General features: G+C 44.0%; 1 protein-coding gene across 1 annotated transcript in view; it reads left to right on the forward strand.

Annotated features, from left to right (window-relative positions):
• The window catches only part of col6a2 (collagen, type VI, alpha 2), a gene marked incomplete at both ends in the record, with an annotated part of 44408 nt that extends 36014 nt beyond the window's left edge, over window positions 1-8394 (forward strand). Inside the window, 8 exons of the mRNA XM_084314041.1 lie at window positions 1262-1360; window positions 5426-5488; window positions 5584-5619; window positions 5792-5837; window positions 6212-6364; window positions 7083-7538; window positions 7683-7721; window positions 7808-8394. Coding sequence (XP_084170167.1) covers window positions 1262-1360; window positions 5426-5488; window positions 5584-5619; window positions 5792-5837; window positions 6212-6364; window positions 7083-7538; window positions 7683-7721; window positions 7808-8394 — 1479 coding nt within the window. The remainder of the gene's footprint in view (window positions 1-1261; window positions 1361-5425; window positions 5489-5583; window positions 5620-5791; window positions 5838-6211; window positions 6365-7082; window positions 7539-7682; window positions 7722-7807) is intronic.
• Window positions 8395-12615: the final 4221 nt, after the last annotated feature.

Below are 12615 nucleotides of genomic sequence, written 5' to 3' on the forward strand. Positions count from 1 at the left end.
ATCTGGTGGCCGATCGGCAGATCGGCCAAGAGGGGGGGGCGCGCCAAACAGGAAGTGCTCATCCATATGTGCTCCGGGCACTCGCGATCGGTAGCCGGACTCCATCTCAACACACTGGATGATCAATCGCTCGCCCTAACTCAATAAACAACGTTATTTGGACGTATATAGTATTATACAACCTGGAAATGGTTCATCAGGATCAACATCCCATAATCGAAAACGGTCTACTCCACGCTGATCATCCAACGGCGCGAGGAACATACGGTAAGATTCAGCGTTATTTTCTAACGTATTCCATATAAACTGCTATGATGAACATATGACCCACTCTGGATGAATCATCTAACGCTGCCCACGGAATTATAAACGATCCCCCGCCCATCCGGTCATCATCAGATCATACGTAGATCATTCTAGAAGTACGTCCAGTTGAAATATTTCATCTCGCACAGATTCCTACCAAACTGTATCTGATCATCAATATAATGCATTTAGTGCTATAAATCACGTTCTGAAGAAAGCTGCAGAAAACGATAAAAACATACTTATATTTTAGACCATATTTTAGTATGAATATGTGAATGAAAAAGTTTAACGTTGCTACACCCTGAACAATACATATAGGACATTGAATGGGCCATAATAATGGCAATGTAGCAATATAATTTAAAAAGTTATAGCCCTGCAAAGAAGGGGAACTTCTCCATAGACAAATAGAGCTGGCGAGGGATGGTAAATTATGAATTTAACCCATGGCGATCAAAGTGTTAATTAGTATCCCCCTCAATCTCTCTATGTCTCTCTGTCTGCCAGTGCAGACTGTGGGTGACTGTCACTCAAAGCGCTTATGGGCAGAGCCCAGCCCAAAACAGCTTGAAATCTTGAAGTGGAAAAATGCTGCTTTAGAGTACGTACTTGATTAGAAATACAAAACAATGATTTTTTTTTTGTTTAACTTTACAGATGTGTTCCATAGACTCACAGGAATTGTGTAAAGTTGCCCAAATAGTGAAAGGAATAGCAAGACACGGGACCTTTAACCACCACACCATCTTTGGCCACAGTATTACATTCCTATTTTGTTTAAATATTTATTTGATTTTCTGTGGTCAAATTAAGCTATATGATAAGATAAGATACGATATTCCTTTACTGATCCCCTTGGAGAAATGTGGGTGGCATAGCAGCATGGGGGAGGTACAGGCATTAGTACCTTGGTTTAAGAAACATTGGTTTAAACCATCTCTGTTTCTCCCAGGGAGACAGGGGGGATCCTGGAGGTATAGGACCCAGAGGGAGCAGGGGACACTGTGGCGCCAAAGGAGCGCCTGGAGGCAAAGGACCGCCTGGAGAGTCTGTAAGTTCTGATTAACCCTTTCACTACCACACTACAAAGGGTTAACCTTTCACTACCACACTACAAAGGGTTAACCTTACACTACCACGCTACAGAAGGTTAACCCTTTCACCACCACACTAGACAGTTAACCTTCTTGTAATTTAGACTGTCCATAGTAATATCACAACGTGACGATGTGGGTGACTTTCACTTTAACATTTAACCCTTTCACTACCACACTACCAAATGGTTAACCATTTCACTGCGACAATACAGGAGGTTAACCCTTTCACTGCCACACAACAAAGGGTTAGCCCTTTCACGACCACACTACAGAAGGTTAACCCTTTCACTACCACACTACAGACGGTTAAAAGAAAGGGTTAAAAGCACAATCCATGATTGCAGCATGGTCCACTACTGGCATTCTCTTCACTCTGAAGTGTGTTGTCCGAGCCTTTGAGCCAAGTCAGAACTGACAGCATGCCAAGCTAAACACAAGTTACACATACGTTTTGAAGAAAGGTCTGTTTACATAGATAGTGATTGTAAACGTTGGAGTAAAATACCTGATATATACTGTATATTTATATAAAGACCTGATATATACAGTGTATATTTATATATATTTATTTGAGATATGATGGACTAAGAATGTTCTAAAAATGTCCCATTTACAAGCCAAACTATTCAAGAACATAATGTGATGAATATACCAAATGTTAACAGTTATATTGATAATATCTTTATGTAGACTAATGATAAAACATCCACAGAGCTTTTAGAAAGGTGTGGAATAAAAGTACTGCTTTCCCCACCAAAATAAATATTATGATTGATTGGGAATTAATTCAGTTGGGTCCAAAATGTATGTTGTGTTTACCTCTATCTGTCCAAACTGAATTCTGCATGTCGCACATTTTTCATGTTATGATCTCTGAAGCCAGAAGTCTGTACATCATGTTCTGATTTTTCAAACTGGAAGTCTGCACATCATGTTATGACTTCTGAAACTATTTTTATGTCTTTATATTATACTATTTCTGAATCTATGGTGACTGAAACACTAGCCGACTGTCATGTACAATTAACGCTGATTTCAATGGTGAAATCTGTTTACTAATCAGTCGCTCAGTTGTTGAGAAAATTGTGAAAATAGCGTCCGTTTCTCAAAGCGGAAGTCTCAAACACGTGGTCTCGTTCACTCTCATTTGCTGAACGTCATCTATAGCAGGGGTTCTCAACCTTTCTGCTGCCAAGGCACCCCTGTGTTCAATAAAATATTCCAGGGCACCCCTACATACGATAAAGACTTTCCCGGTCCTGTCTTTTTTGCTACAATGATGATACAATGACTCTTTATTTGCCGTGCTGTCGTTGAGATGTTTTGTTGTTTGTTTGTCTTTGTTGCTTGTTGGTGAATCTGCAAATATGAATTGCCCCACGCGGGATCAATAAAGTTGTCTGAATCTGATGACAAACGTTTTTTTTTTAAATACAGAAAAGGATCACTAAAGTGCTATCTGTTGCAGCTGCACTGTTCTCCATAAAAATAGCATATTTGGATAAGTTTGAGAATTTCTCAAAAACAGAAAATCATGTATTTTTTTTAAATACAGAAAAGGATTACCAAGTTACCATTTCTCAAAAAATATAAATAAATACAGAAAATAAGCACTTGTTCACTCAGTGGACATTTCTAGCTCAATGCGAGGTCCGCTGCTGCTGGCTAATAATACGGTCAATACGTGGGGAGATCTTTGACAAGGCAACACGCATGTCATCATCAAGGCTCAACTTGGCCCTATATTTTGTTTTCAGAGCTGTCATGGATGAAAAGCCAGCTTCACACAGATATGTGGGGCTGAATGGTATCAACACCTTAACTGCAGCATCATGAGATACTTGGTACTCAGCACCACACTCTGAAACTAGCTCTCCAGGTGGTATCAGATGAGATTTCAATGAGTTCTTCCAAGAGTTTGGATGGAGATGTGTCAGGAAGCTTTGTCTCAATGTTGTCTGTAAAGTTTTTTTTTATCCAGAGTAACTTGGTGATACTTTTCTGTGTTTTATTAAATAATGATTTTCAGATTTTTAGAAATGGTCAAACTTATCCAAATATGGTATTTTCATGGAAAACAGTGCAGCTGCAACAGATAGCACTTTAGGGATAATTTTCTGTAATCCAAAAATAATTTGGATTCACTATAAAGTGCCTGTTCACTATAAAGTGCCACGTTTTGATATATTGAGCTTTAAACTTTAAGTAAATGTTTTGGAACACGCAACCTAAAACACCTTCCTCTCCCAAACCGTTCCTGCAATTGTTTTATGTTGCATGATGATCATGGATACATTTATTATGTATTGTATTTTTTATGTTTAAATATCAACATAATCTGTCTGTCCACCCTCAGTACATTTACTATCAATATAATATAGTAGTCTGACTTCATCATCTTTTCAAACGCACACAAATAGAGGGAGAATGCACCCCCCCCCACCCCCCCCAGTCATCCTTCCAACTAAGTCCCCACCCTGCTGTTCTAAGATAAGATAAGATAAGATATTCCTTTATTGATCCCCTTGGGGAAATTCCAAATATAACTCCGGCCACGGTTCTGTCTTTGGATGCCATGAAGGCATTCAATAGACAAGAATGGTCATATCTTTGGACGGTACTGGAGGCTATGGGACTTGGAAAGGAATTTATACACATGATTAAAGTGCTCTATGCCCAGTGGTGCAGTGGTCATGGGACGGGGTTGCACGCCGTTCCATCTGCTTTTTGAGCAGAAGGACGCGCACGCTCAAGCTCATACGCTCAAATGTGTTACATTCCATTCCTAGAGGCAATTAGGCTCTGTCGCTCTGAACAGGGCTTTTAGCTTGTTGTTAGCTTATGGTAACGGGACATTAATTCCGGTCTTAAACACAACATGGTCATAAAGGAATGGCAAGGATTGCAAAGCATGTTATATGCATTTGACCCGTTGCGGAATAAAACAGCAGGGATTTGTTTTGGGTCGCAAAAACACTACCCTTGCAGCTGCTGTGTTTCAATGTCCGCGTTCCAGATCCAGACGCTATTACTGCTGAGCTGAGAGACACTACTGCTCAGCCTGCTGTGTGGAGATGCATCCTATTGGCTGTGTGCTGGAGCGGATATGAGTCACGACACCACAGATTTTCAAAATAAGAGTATCATAATGACCTTAATGTTGCTAGCTTTCGGAGCCTAGTTATTATAGCTGGAGCTGCGCGTGGGCATAAATGAGACCCGCTATAGGATTTTCAAAATAAGACGGTTGTCATTCTATATTTTTAAAGAACATTGCCAGGCATCTCGCGGAACCCCTGACAGCTCTCCGCGGAACCCCTGTGTGCCGCGGAACCCCTGTTGAGAACCGCTGATCTATAGCACCTTTAAAATGGTCAAATAAAATCAGGGATTGCTTTGCGCAAATCTATCTTTAATATGTTTTATAATGAGATACTATAATAAAAATACTAACCTTCGTACTGTCTTTTACTATTATGCACTCTGCTACTAAGGAATCTACCTTGCCTATATTATTACCTACTATGCTAACATGCACTCAAGACTGTGGCACTCAAGTTCAACACTGTTTTACGAAATGTTACTGACCCTTAGCTGCCTGAGTTGTACCCCTCCTGCTGACTTTGTACTGAACATGTAAGTCACTTTGGATAAAAGCATCAGCTAAATGTAAATGGTACAAGACATAAAAAGCATGTCAAAAATAATGTTCTATTAGGATGTAGTCACAGTGTTCTCAAGACGTTATGTCTTTTGTACCAAATACCACGCAATGCCATCGACACAGCATACATGCTTTTCATTTAACACCTTTCATTTGATTAAAATCACCTGCTGTTCGTTTACCAAGACGTCTTCAGATGATGATGATGTAGTGGACTGAGGATTAGGAGCTGACCGTGGGTCACACTGGTTTCATTAAAAACAGTATTATAGAGAGAGACCAACGTGCCGACAGTGATCTTATCTAGAGAAGTTAGTCATTTCCACTGAGAAGCGTTGTGTTTTCTCTCCCCCAGGGAGATGCTGGTCCTTGGGGCGTGCCGGGGAAGAGAGGCCCCCGCGGAGAAGCTGGTTCTGATGTAAGTCTGCCAAAGCAATCAGAGAATCATTTCATCTCTGGAGTTAGATTTTTAGATCAAATGTCATCCCACTTTGCTTTTGATCTTCTCTCCAGGGTGACGCCGGACCCCCAGGAGATCCTGCACTCTCAGTGAGTAACGTTTAAACACAAAGCTGTTGAAGGTCAAAGGTGTTTTAGATCCTTTTTTCCGCCCTCTGGGAAAAAGGAATCTCAACCCTTGCGTGACATAAGAGCAAAATGGCCACCGTGTGAATATGATCAATAGCTGTGACATTACTGCTCTGCTTTCCTTTTAACATAGGAGTGTGATGTCATGACTTACATCAGAGAGGCATGTGGTTGTTGTGGTGAGTGACGGCCATTTCCATCATCTGACAAAGTTTCATTTAATTTCAAACCTTTATTTAAACTCAAAAGGCAAATGAGGTTTGCCAAAGGTTGGAGATCAAGGTTTTAAACTCTGCAACAGAGGGGATATAGCATATAGCAGCCTTCACGCACCTCATTTCCTTCTGACGAGCTAAAGATACATAACCAGCTTTAGAAAGCGCTGCTTCGTCTTATCCATAGTATATTTCTTCAGACGAGCTAAAGATACATAACAGGCTTTAGAAAGCGCTGCTTCGTCTTATCCAAGACACACAAGGATTTAACAAATTACATCCTGAACTCGCTCTACGGTTCCTGCCAACAAGCTTGTCCTACTGGTTTCATCCGTCAGACTGTGAGAAACGCTGTGGACCCCTGGACATTGTGTTCATCATCGACAGCTCTGAGAGCGTTGGGCTGACGAACTTCACCCTGGAGAAAAACTTTGTCATCAACACCATCAGCAGGTTGGGCTCCATGGCCAACGACCCCGGGTCCCTGACAGGTGCAGTATACCACACAAACACAACAAAGAGGAAATGCTGCTACTGTAGGAATCCATCTTCTCTTGGGAGAGGCTGCGGTCAAATATAAACCGTCGCCACAAAACAATTTTGAAGGTTGATGATGGTTCGATTAGTAACGCTCCACCTTTCCTCGACAACGGCCACTGAAGTTGCCCTTGCGAAAGGCAACTTAACCGGCAACCGCTTCAGTGGAGCTGTCAACCGTGTCAGACTTTGTTGTTCTGGCAGCTCTGGGGTGTGAATGTGTAACATTGTACGAGTGTAAAGCAGGATGTTTCTGAGAAAGAGCAGACATGCCCATGCTCACAAATAAGAAAAATAATAATAATGGTACATTGTCCTTCAGACCAATTGGGGTTTCACTCACTCAATCTGCTGTGAGCTCCAAATGTAACTATTATTTATTTTCATGTTTTGGCTCCGTACTTTTAAAATGTGAAATGAGCCAATCAATCTGAGGTTAAAGTACAGAATATACACTTTAATTGAGTTTATTTTAAACCATGAGATGGACAGACATTTGAACCCCATAGACACTGCTTTATTTCACATCCAATGTAATCAGGATACAGAGTCAAACCATGAAGAAAGTCCAAGTATTGTTGGAGCCGAGTCGGCCGACTGCGTGTTATTTATCTCTCAGCATCCTGGCAACGTGTGTTTAAACATCCCCGCTAACATCCTGATCTTCCCCAGGCACCAGAGTCGGCGTCGTGCAATACAGTCACAACGGGACATTTGAGGCCATCCGTCTGGACGACCACGGCATCAACTCCATGTCGGCCTTCAAGATGGCCGTGAAGAACCTGCAGTGGATCGCCGGTGGCACCTTCACGCCCTCGGCTCTCAAGTTCGCCTACGACCACCTCATCCGGGACGGTCGCAGGGCCCGGGCCAAGGTGTCCGTGGTGGTGATCACGGACGGGCGCTTCGACCCGCGGGACGACGACACGCTGCTCCGTTACCTCTGTGACGACGCCAGCGTGGCGGTGAACGCCATCGGGGTCGGGGACATGTTCGGGAAGTCAGAGGACGACGAGGTCCTGGAGTCCATAACGTGCCGACAGAAGGGCCGCGTGACGCCCATGAGGCGCTTCGCCGACCTGGTGGCCGAGGACTTCATAGATAAGATGGAGACCGTTCTCTGTCCTGGTGAGCACCTGACTGTACATCTGCAATCATCTCAACACCTCTGACACAATGTTCATCTCAACACGTGACACAATGTTCATCTCAACACGTATACCCCCGACACAATGTTCATCTCACGCTTGCTGGTTTGTGCATCTCTTTTAGATCCGGAAACCGTCTGTCCTGACCTCCCCTGTCAAACAGGTATATTTCATGCGCGGTTATTAGTGTGTAGTGCGTACAGTATCGCTGTACACATAAAATGAGTGATCTGTTGACTGTTATTCCAGAGCCCGATGTGGCGACGTGTGCCCAGCGGCCGGTGGACATAGTGTTCCTCCTAGACGGCTCGGAGCGTCTCGGCCTGGAGAACTTCCGCCACGTTCGTGGGTTTTTGCAGAAGACCGCAGAGACCCTGATCCTGGCGCGGGTTAAGAGCGACCCAATGCGAGCCCGTTTGGCGCTGCTCCAGTACGGCAAGGCCGACGAGCACCTGGTGGCGTTCAATCTCACGCACGACCCGGCTCTCATCTCCGGTGGCGTGGCGCGCATGGGTTACCTGGACTCCTCCTCCAGCGTGGGGCCCGCCATCCTCTACGCCGTCAACAACCTCCTGAGTCAAACCAGACGCAACACGGAGATCTCCTTCATCTTCATCACGGACGGCGTCACCGACAGCGGCGCCCTGGAGGAGGCGGTTGCCACCATGCGAAGGGCACAGGTCGTCTCCACGGTGATTACCACAGGAAGCGATGTCGACCGGGATGTGTTGATCAAGCTGGCCATGGGCAACCAGGATGCCATCTTCAACTCTAAAGACTTTTCTGACCTGTCCAAGTCTGGTTTCTTTGAACGTTTCATTCGGTGGGTGTGTTAGGGCAGTGGTTCCCAAAGTCGGGGTCGCGACCCAAAGGTGGGCCGCGAGCAGCCACGGGTGGGCCGCGAGATGATTTAAAAAAAAAAAAAAAAAAAAAAAAAAAAAAAATTTATTTTTATTTTTTTTGTCAGGCCACTGAACTTAGAAGCAGGCCAGGACAGTGTTTCTAGTTGTATTCTAAAATGTGACTATATGGTTTTATATTAACTTAATAAATAAACAAAAACGAAAAATCTACTTATTTCAACGAACATTTCAAACTAAATAACAGATTATGCACATAAAACGCTGAAAACAACCGAAGCAACAATAGTATTTTAATGAGGCTATTATTATTATCATTATTATTTTGCAACAAGTTAGCCCTCTCATAAATAACACATATAAATGAATAACTAACTTGAACTAACTTAATAGGATTGAAGTGATATTTGGCTTAAAAAATCGGTCGCCTGGCAAAAAAAAAAAAAAAAAAAAACCCGACGATGTGCATTGGGCCGCGGCTCTCTGACGCCTTATTTTCTGGGCCCCGGCCTGAAAAGTTTGGGAACCCCTGTGTTAGGGAGGGACCGCCGTTAGCTGGACATGAACATTGAACTGAACATTATATATATTATAGTGTGCTACTGGTGCTACCGTCACATCTAGCATTTAAAAAAATTTGGCTAAAAAATGTCCAGCCAAGGAATCTGATTAGTCAAAGAGACCCGGTAATTCCCATGGATGGGGGGGGGGGGGGGGGGTAACTAGGTTTGTTACCAACCAGAGAGCGATTTTTTTTTTCTTTTCTTATACTTAAGATAAGATGAGATGAGGGCGGCTAGGTGGTGCAGTGGGCAAGGCGCTCACCACCAATGCAGGAGACGCTGGGTTCGAGCCCAGCTCTCCGCATTGCTATCAGCTTGGCTGGTCGTTCATACTAATACAATTGGCAGTATTAGGGGGTGGGAAGCTGATGGGTGGGGATCGGACGTTGTGGACAGCGAATCCTACAGGTCGGTTAGTGCGCCTGCGCAGCAGAATCAGGAAGCGACAGGGGCGGCGTGTCCCTCCCACGCAGACCCTCGACGCTGAGAGATCGCGCTGTGCAGGTGAAAAGATGCGACGGCTGCTTCCTCGAGTACCGGAATGGACACGTGATGTAAGGCTTCGTCCACATTGTAGCCGGCTTGTGGGAGGCATGGCCTAACAGCGTTCGAGACAGGGGAGGGTAGAATTGGACAATACGAAATTGGGATGGGAGAAAAATACAAAATGGGAGAAAAAGTAGATTAAAAAAAAAGATAAGATGAAATATTCCTTTATTGATCCCCTTGGGTAAATTCTGGGAAAAACCTGCTTTATTCTTATCAATGTATAACATTTAGAACATTTCATTTTTTTAGACAATACACAATGCATTGGAAGCAATTAGATACAAGCCATACAGCCATCACATGTGGGTACTGAGGTAAATGTTTTACCCCTCAGTCGTCCCCTGGAGGGGTCGATAGGAATTTACACGTTGCCCTTTGACCCTCCAGGTACGGGATGGTCTCTCTAAATGTCAGGCCGCTCGGCTACCCTGAAGGTACTTACAGATTGTGGTACCCGTAATTACAGTATGCCTTCTCAGATATCACTGCTATCTTAAAGGAACACTCCCACCAAAAAAATAAAGCTAATCTATTATGCCCACAATCATACACATATCCCCAAACTATAAACGTGTCTTTTTTGGAGTGGGAGTTATTGAGTTAAAGGTTTAGAATGTGTGATGTCATTATGACATGTTGTTCCAGGGAGTAATAAAGCTCTTCTCAGTGAAGTTATGTGAAACATCAAGGCCTTAGTGAATGATCAACAGAACCTGAACAGGCAGTGGTGGAAGAAGTACACAGTTAATTTACTTAGAACTACCCAGATAAATGAGTACTCTCAATGTATTCAATTTCAATATCTAAAGCAAAAGTATGCATTCTACATTATGTTTGTGTACTCCAGTGCTTGGGAGCATTCAACCATCAAACCACTGACCTCTAAAGGTTATGTTAAAGTAGTCTGTGGTCCAGTTATGCTGCTCTGATTAAAGGTTATGTTAAAGTAGTCTGTGGTCCAGTTATGCTGCTTTGATTAAAGGTTATGTTAAAGTGGTATGTGGTCCAGTTATGCTGCTCTGATTAAAGGTTATGTTAAAGTGGTATGTGGTCCAGTTATGCTGCTCTGATTAAAGGTTATGTTAAAGTGGTATGTGGTCCAGTTATGCTGCTCTGATTAAAGGTTATGTTAAAGTGGTATGTGGTCCAGTTATGCTGCTCTGATTAAAGGTTATGTTAAAGTGGTATGTGGTCCAGTTATGCTGCTCTGATTAAAGGTTATGTTAAAGTGGTATGTGGTCCAGTTATGCTGCTCTGATTACGTCCTCTTGAAGTTGACAGGCTTCAAATGTGATGTGAAAGTGGGGGGCGTGGCTAGGCAAGAAATGGAGTAATACGCTTTTTGTTCTCGCTCCCGTCGAGTCTCTACTTTTTGTTGTTTTATCTTAATTTAATAAGCTTACGGATTTACAAAACGTAGTGAATCTTACTCCGGGTACATTTGTTTAAACCGTTGGTAATTTTTTTCACGGACAGATGGCATCAAACCTTCGCAAATACGGATACGTCCCGACTACAAGTAGGCCTGAAAAAGCCTCGGGTTCCGCCTCTGGGCCACCACCGACCACACCGTCAAAGATGGCCGGCGTGGATACCACAGCCTTAAAGGCGGAGATTCTCCTCGCGCTGAAATCCGAAATCGCAGAGATAATACAATCAGAATTGAAAGGTGCACTTTCCAAAGAGTTCGACCTTATCAGAAATGATTTGAAAGCGATAAAGGATGAAATGCGAAGCTGTGTAGCGACACTGCGTGTAGACATGAACAAAATGGAGGTTGCGGTTAAGGACGTGGAGGGTGGTCTCTCGAGGTGGTCGGACGAGGTGGTAACGCTACAAGCCACAGTCGAAGACCTAAAGACGGAGGTGACTGGTCTCAGGGGAAAGTGTGACGACATGGAAGGAAGGATGAGGAGGTGTAACGTGAGGATAATTGGAGTGGCTGAGACGGACGGCTCAAGTTACACTGCATCGGTCTCAAAGCTACTGAAAGGCGTGCTGCAAATGGATGATGAAGTGCTGGTAGACCGCTCGCATAGAGCACTGGGGCCGAAGAGGCCAGACGGGAAGCCCCGTGCTATCGTGGCTAAACTCCACTATTACCAGGATTGTGTCGAGGTGTTGAGACGGGCGCGCGCTGAGGCTCCATTACAGGTCAACGGAATGTCTATTGCAATCTTCCCTGACTATGCCAAGGGCGTCGCGAAGGCCAGGGCTGCGTTTACAGAGGTGAGGAAGATATTATGCGGCTGTGAAGGCATCCGATACGGCATTCTTTTTCCAGCCCGACTTCGCATCACGCACGGGGGAAAAGAGAAAGAGTTCACCGATGCAGGGGAAGCAATGAGCTACGTCAGAAAGAACATTGTGCACGCAGCAGCGGGTGAGACCACATAGAAAGAGGGATGTATCGGTGTGTACGTGCTGCTTATGATATGCAGGCGATGTGAACAATGTATCATATTAACTACAACAGGACAATATATATATAGAGGCTACTGTAATGTCTACTGTGTGATCATTTATGTGTAGCATTGTCTGCCTAGCATTGAGAGGACGCCACTGGACACCATTTACCAAGCTAAGTGACTCACCAACCTCCAGCAAATTCGTTGCCCTATACTTATGATGTACAGACGATGTGAACAGTGTATAATTTTGGCCCCAATAGGACAATGTGTGTATAGTTACACATACAGACATATAAATATGTACACACATGCTCACACCTAAGATGGCGCACGCGCTCGCATACCTAATGGATGCACTATCTAGAGATTCTAGGCGTACTACACACACGTGGGCGCGTACTACGTGCATGCACAGACACACATTAAGACATTATACAGACACGGGGGCACGGACCCACACACTCACGCCTACACACCCATACGTTTACACCTTGGCTGTGTCCGATACATCCATACACACACATACATAGGATCACGTGCACGCAAATGCACGAACACTGAAGGGCATATGCCCAGGTACACACCCATTTGTAGACGCATGGACACACGCACACTCCCACACCTCTTCCAATTTATTTTATTCTACAACACCCAATCAGGCACCATTTTTTGTG

The sequence above is a fragment of the Notolepis coatsorum genome (assembly GCF_963971535.1).
Source record: "Notolepis coatsorum genome assembly, chromosome: 5".
In the NCBI taxonomy this organism is placed as follows: domain Eukaryota; kingdom Metazoa; phylum Chordata; class Actinopteri; order Aulopiformes; family Paralepididae; genus Notolepis; species Notolepis coatsorum.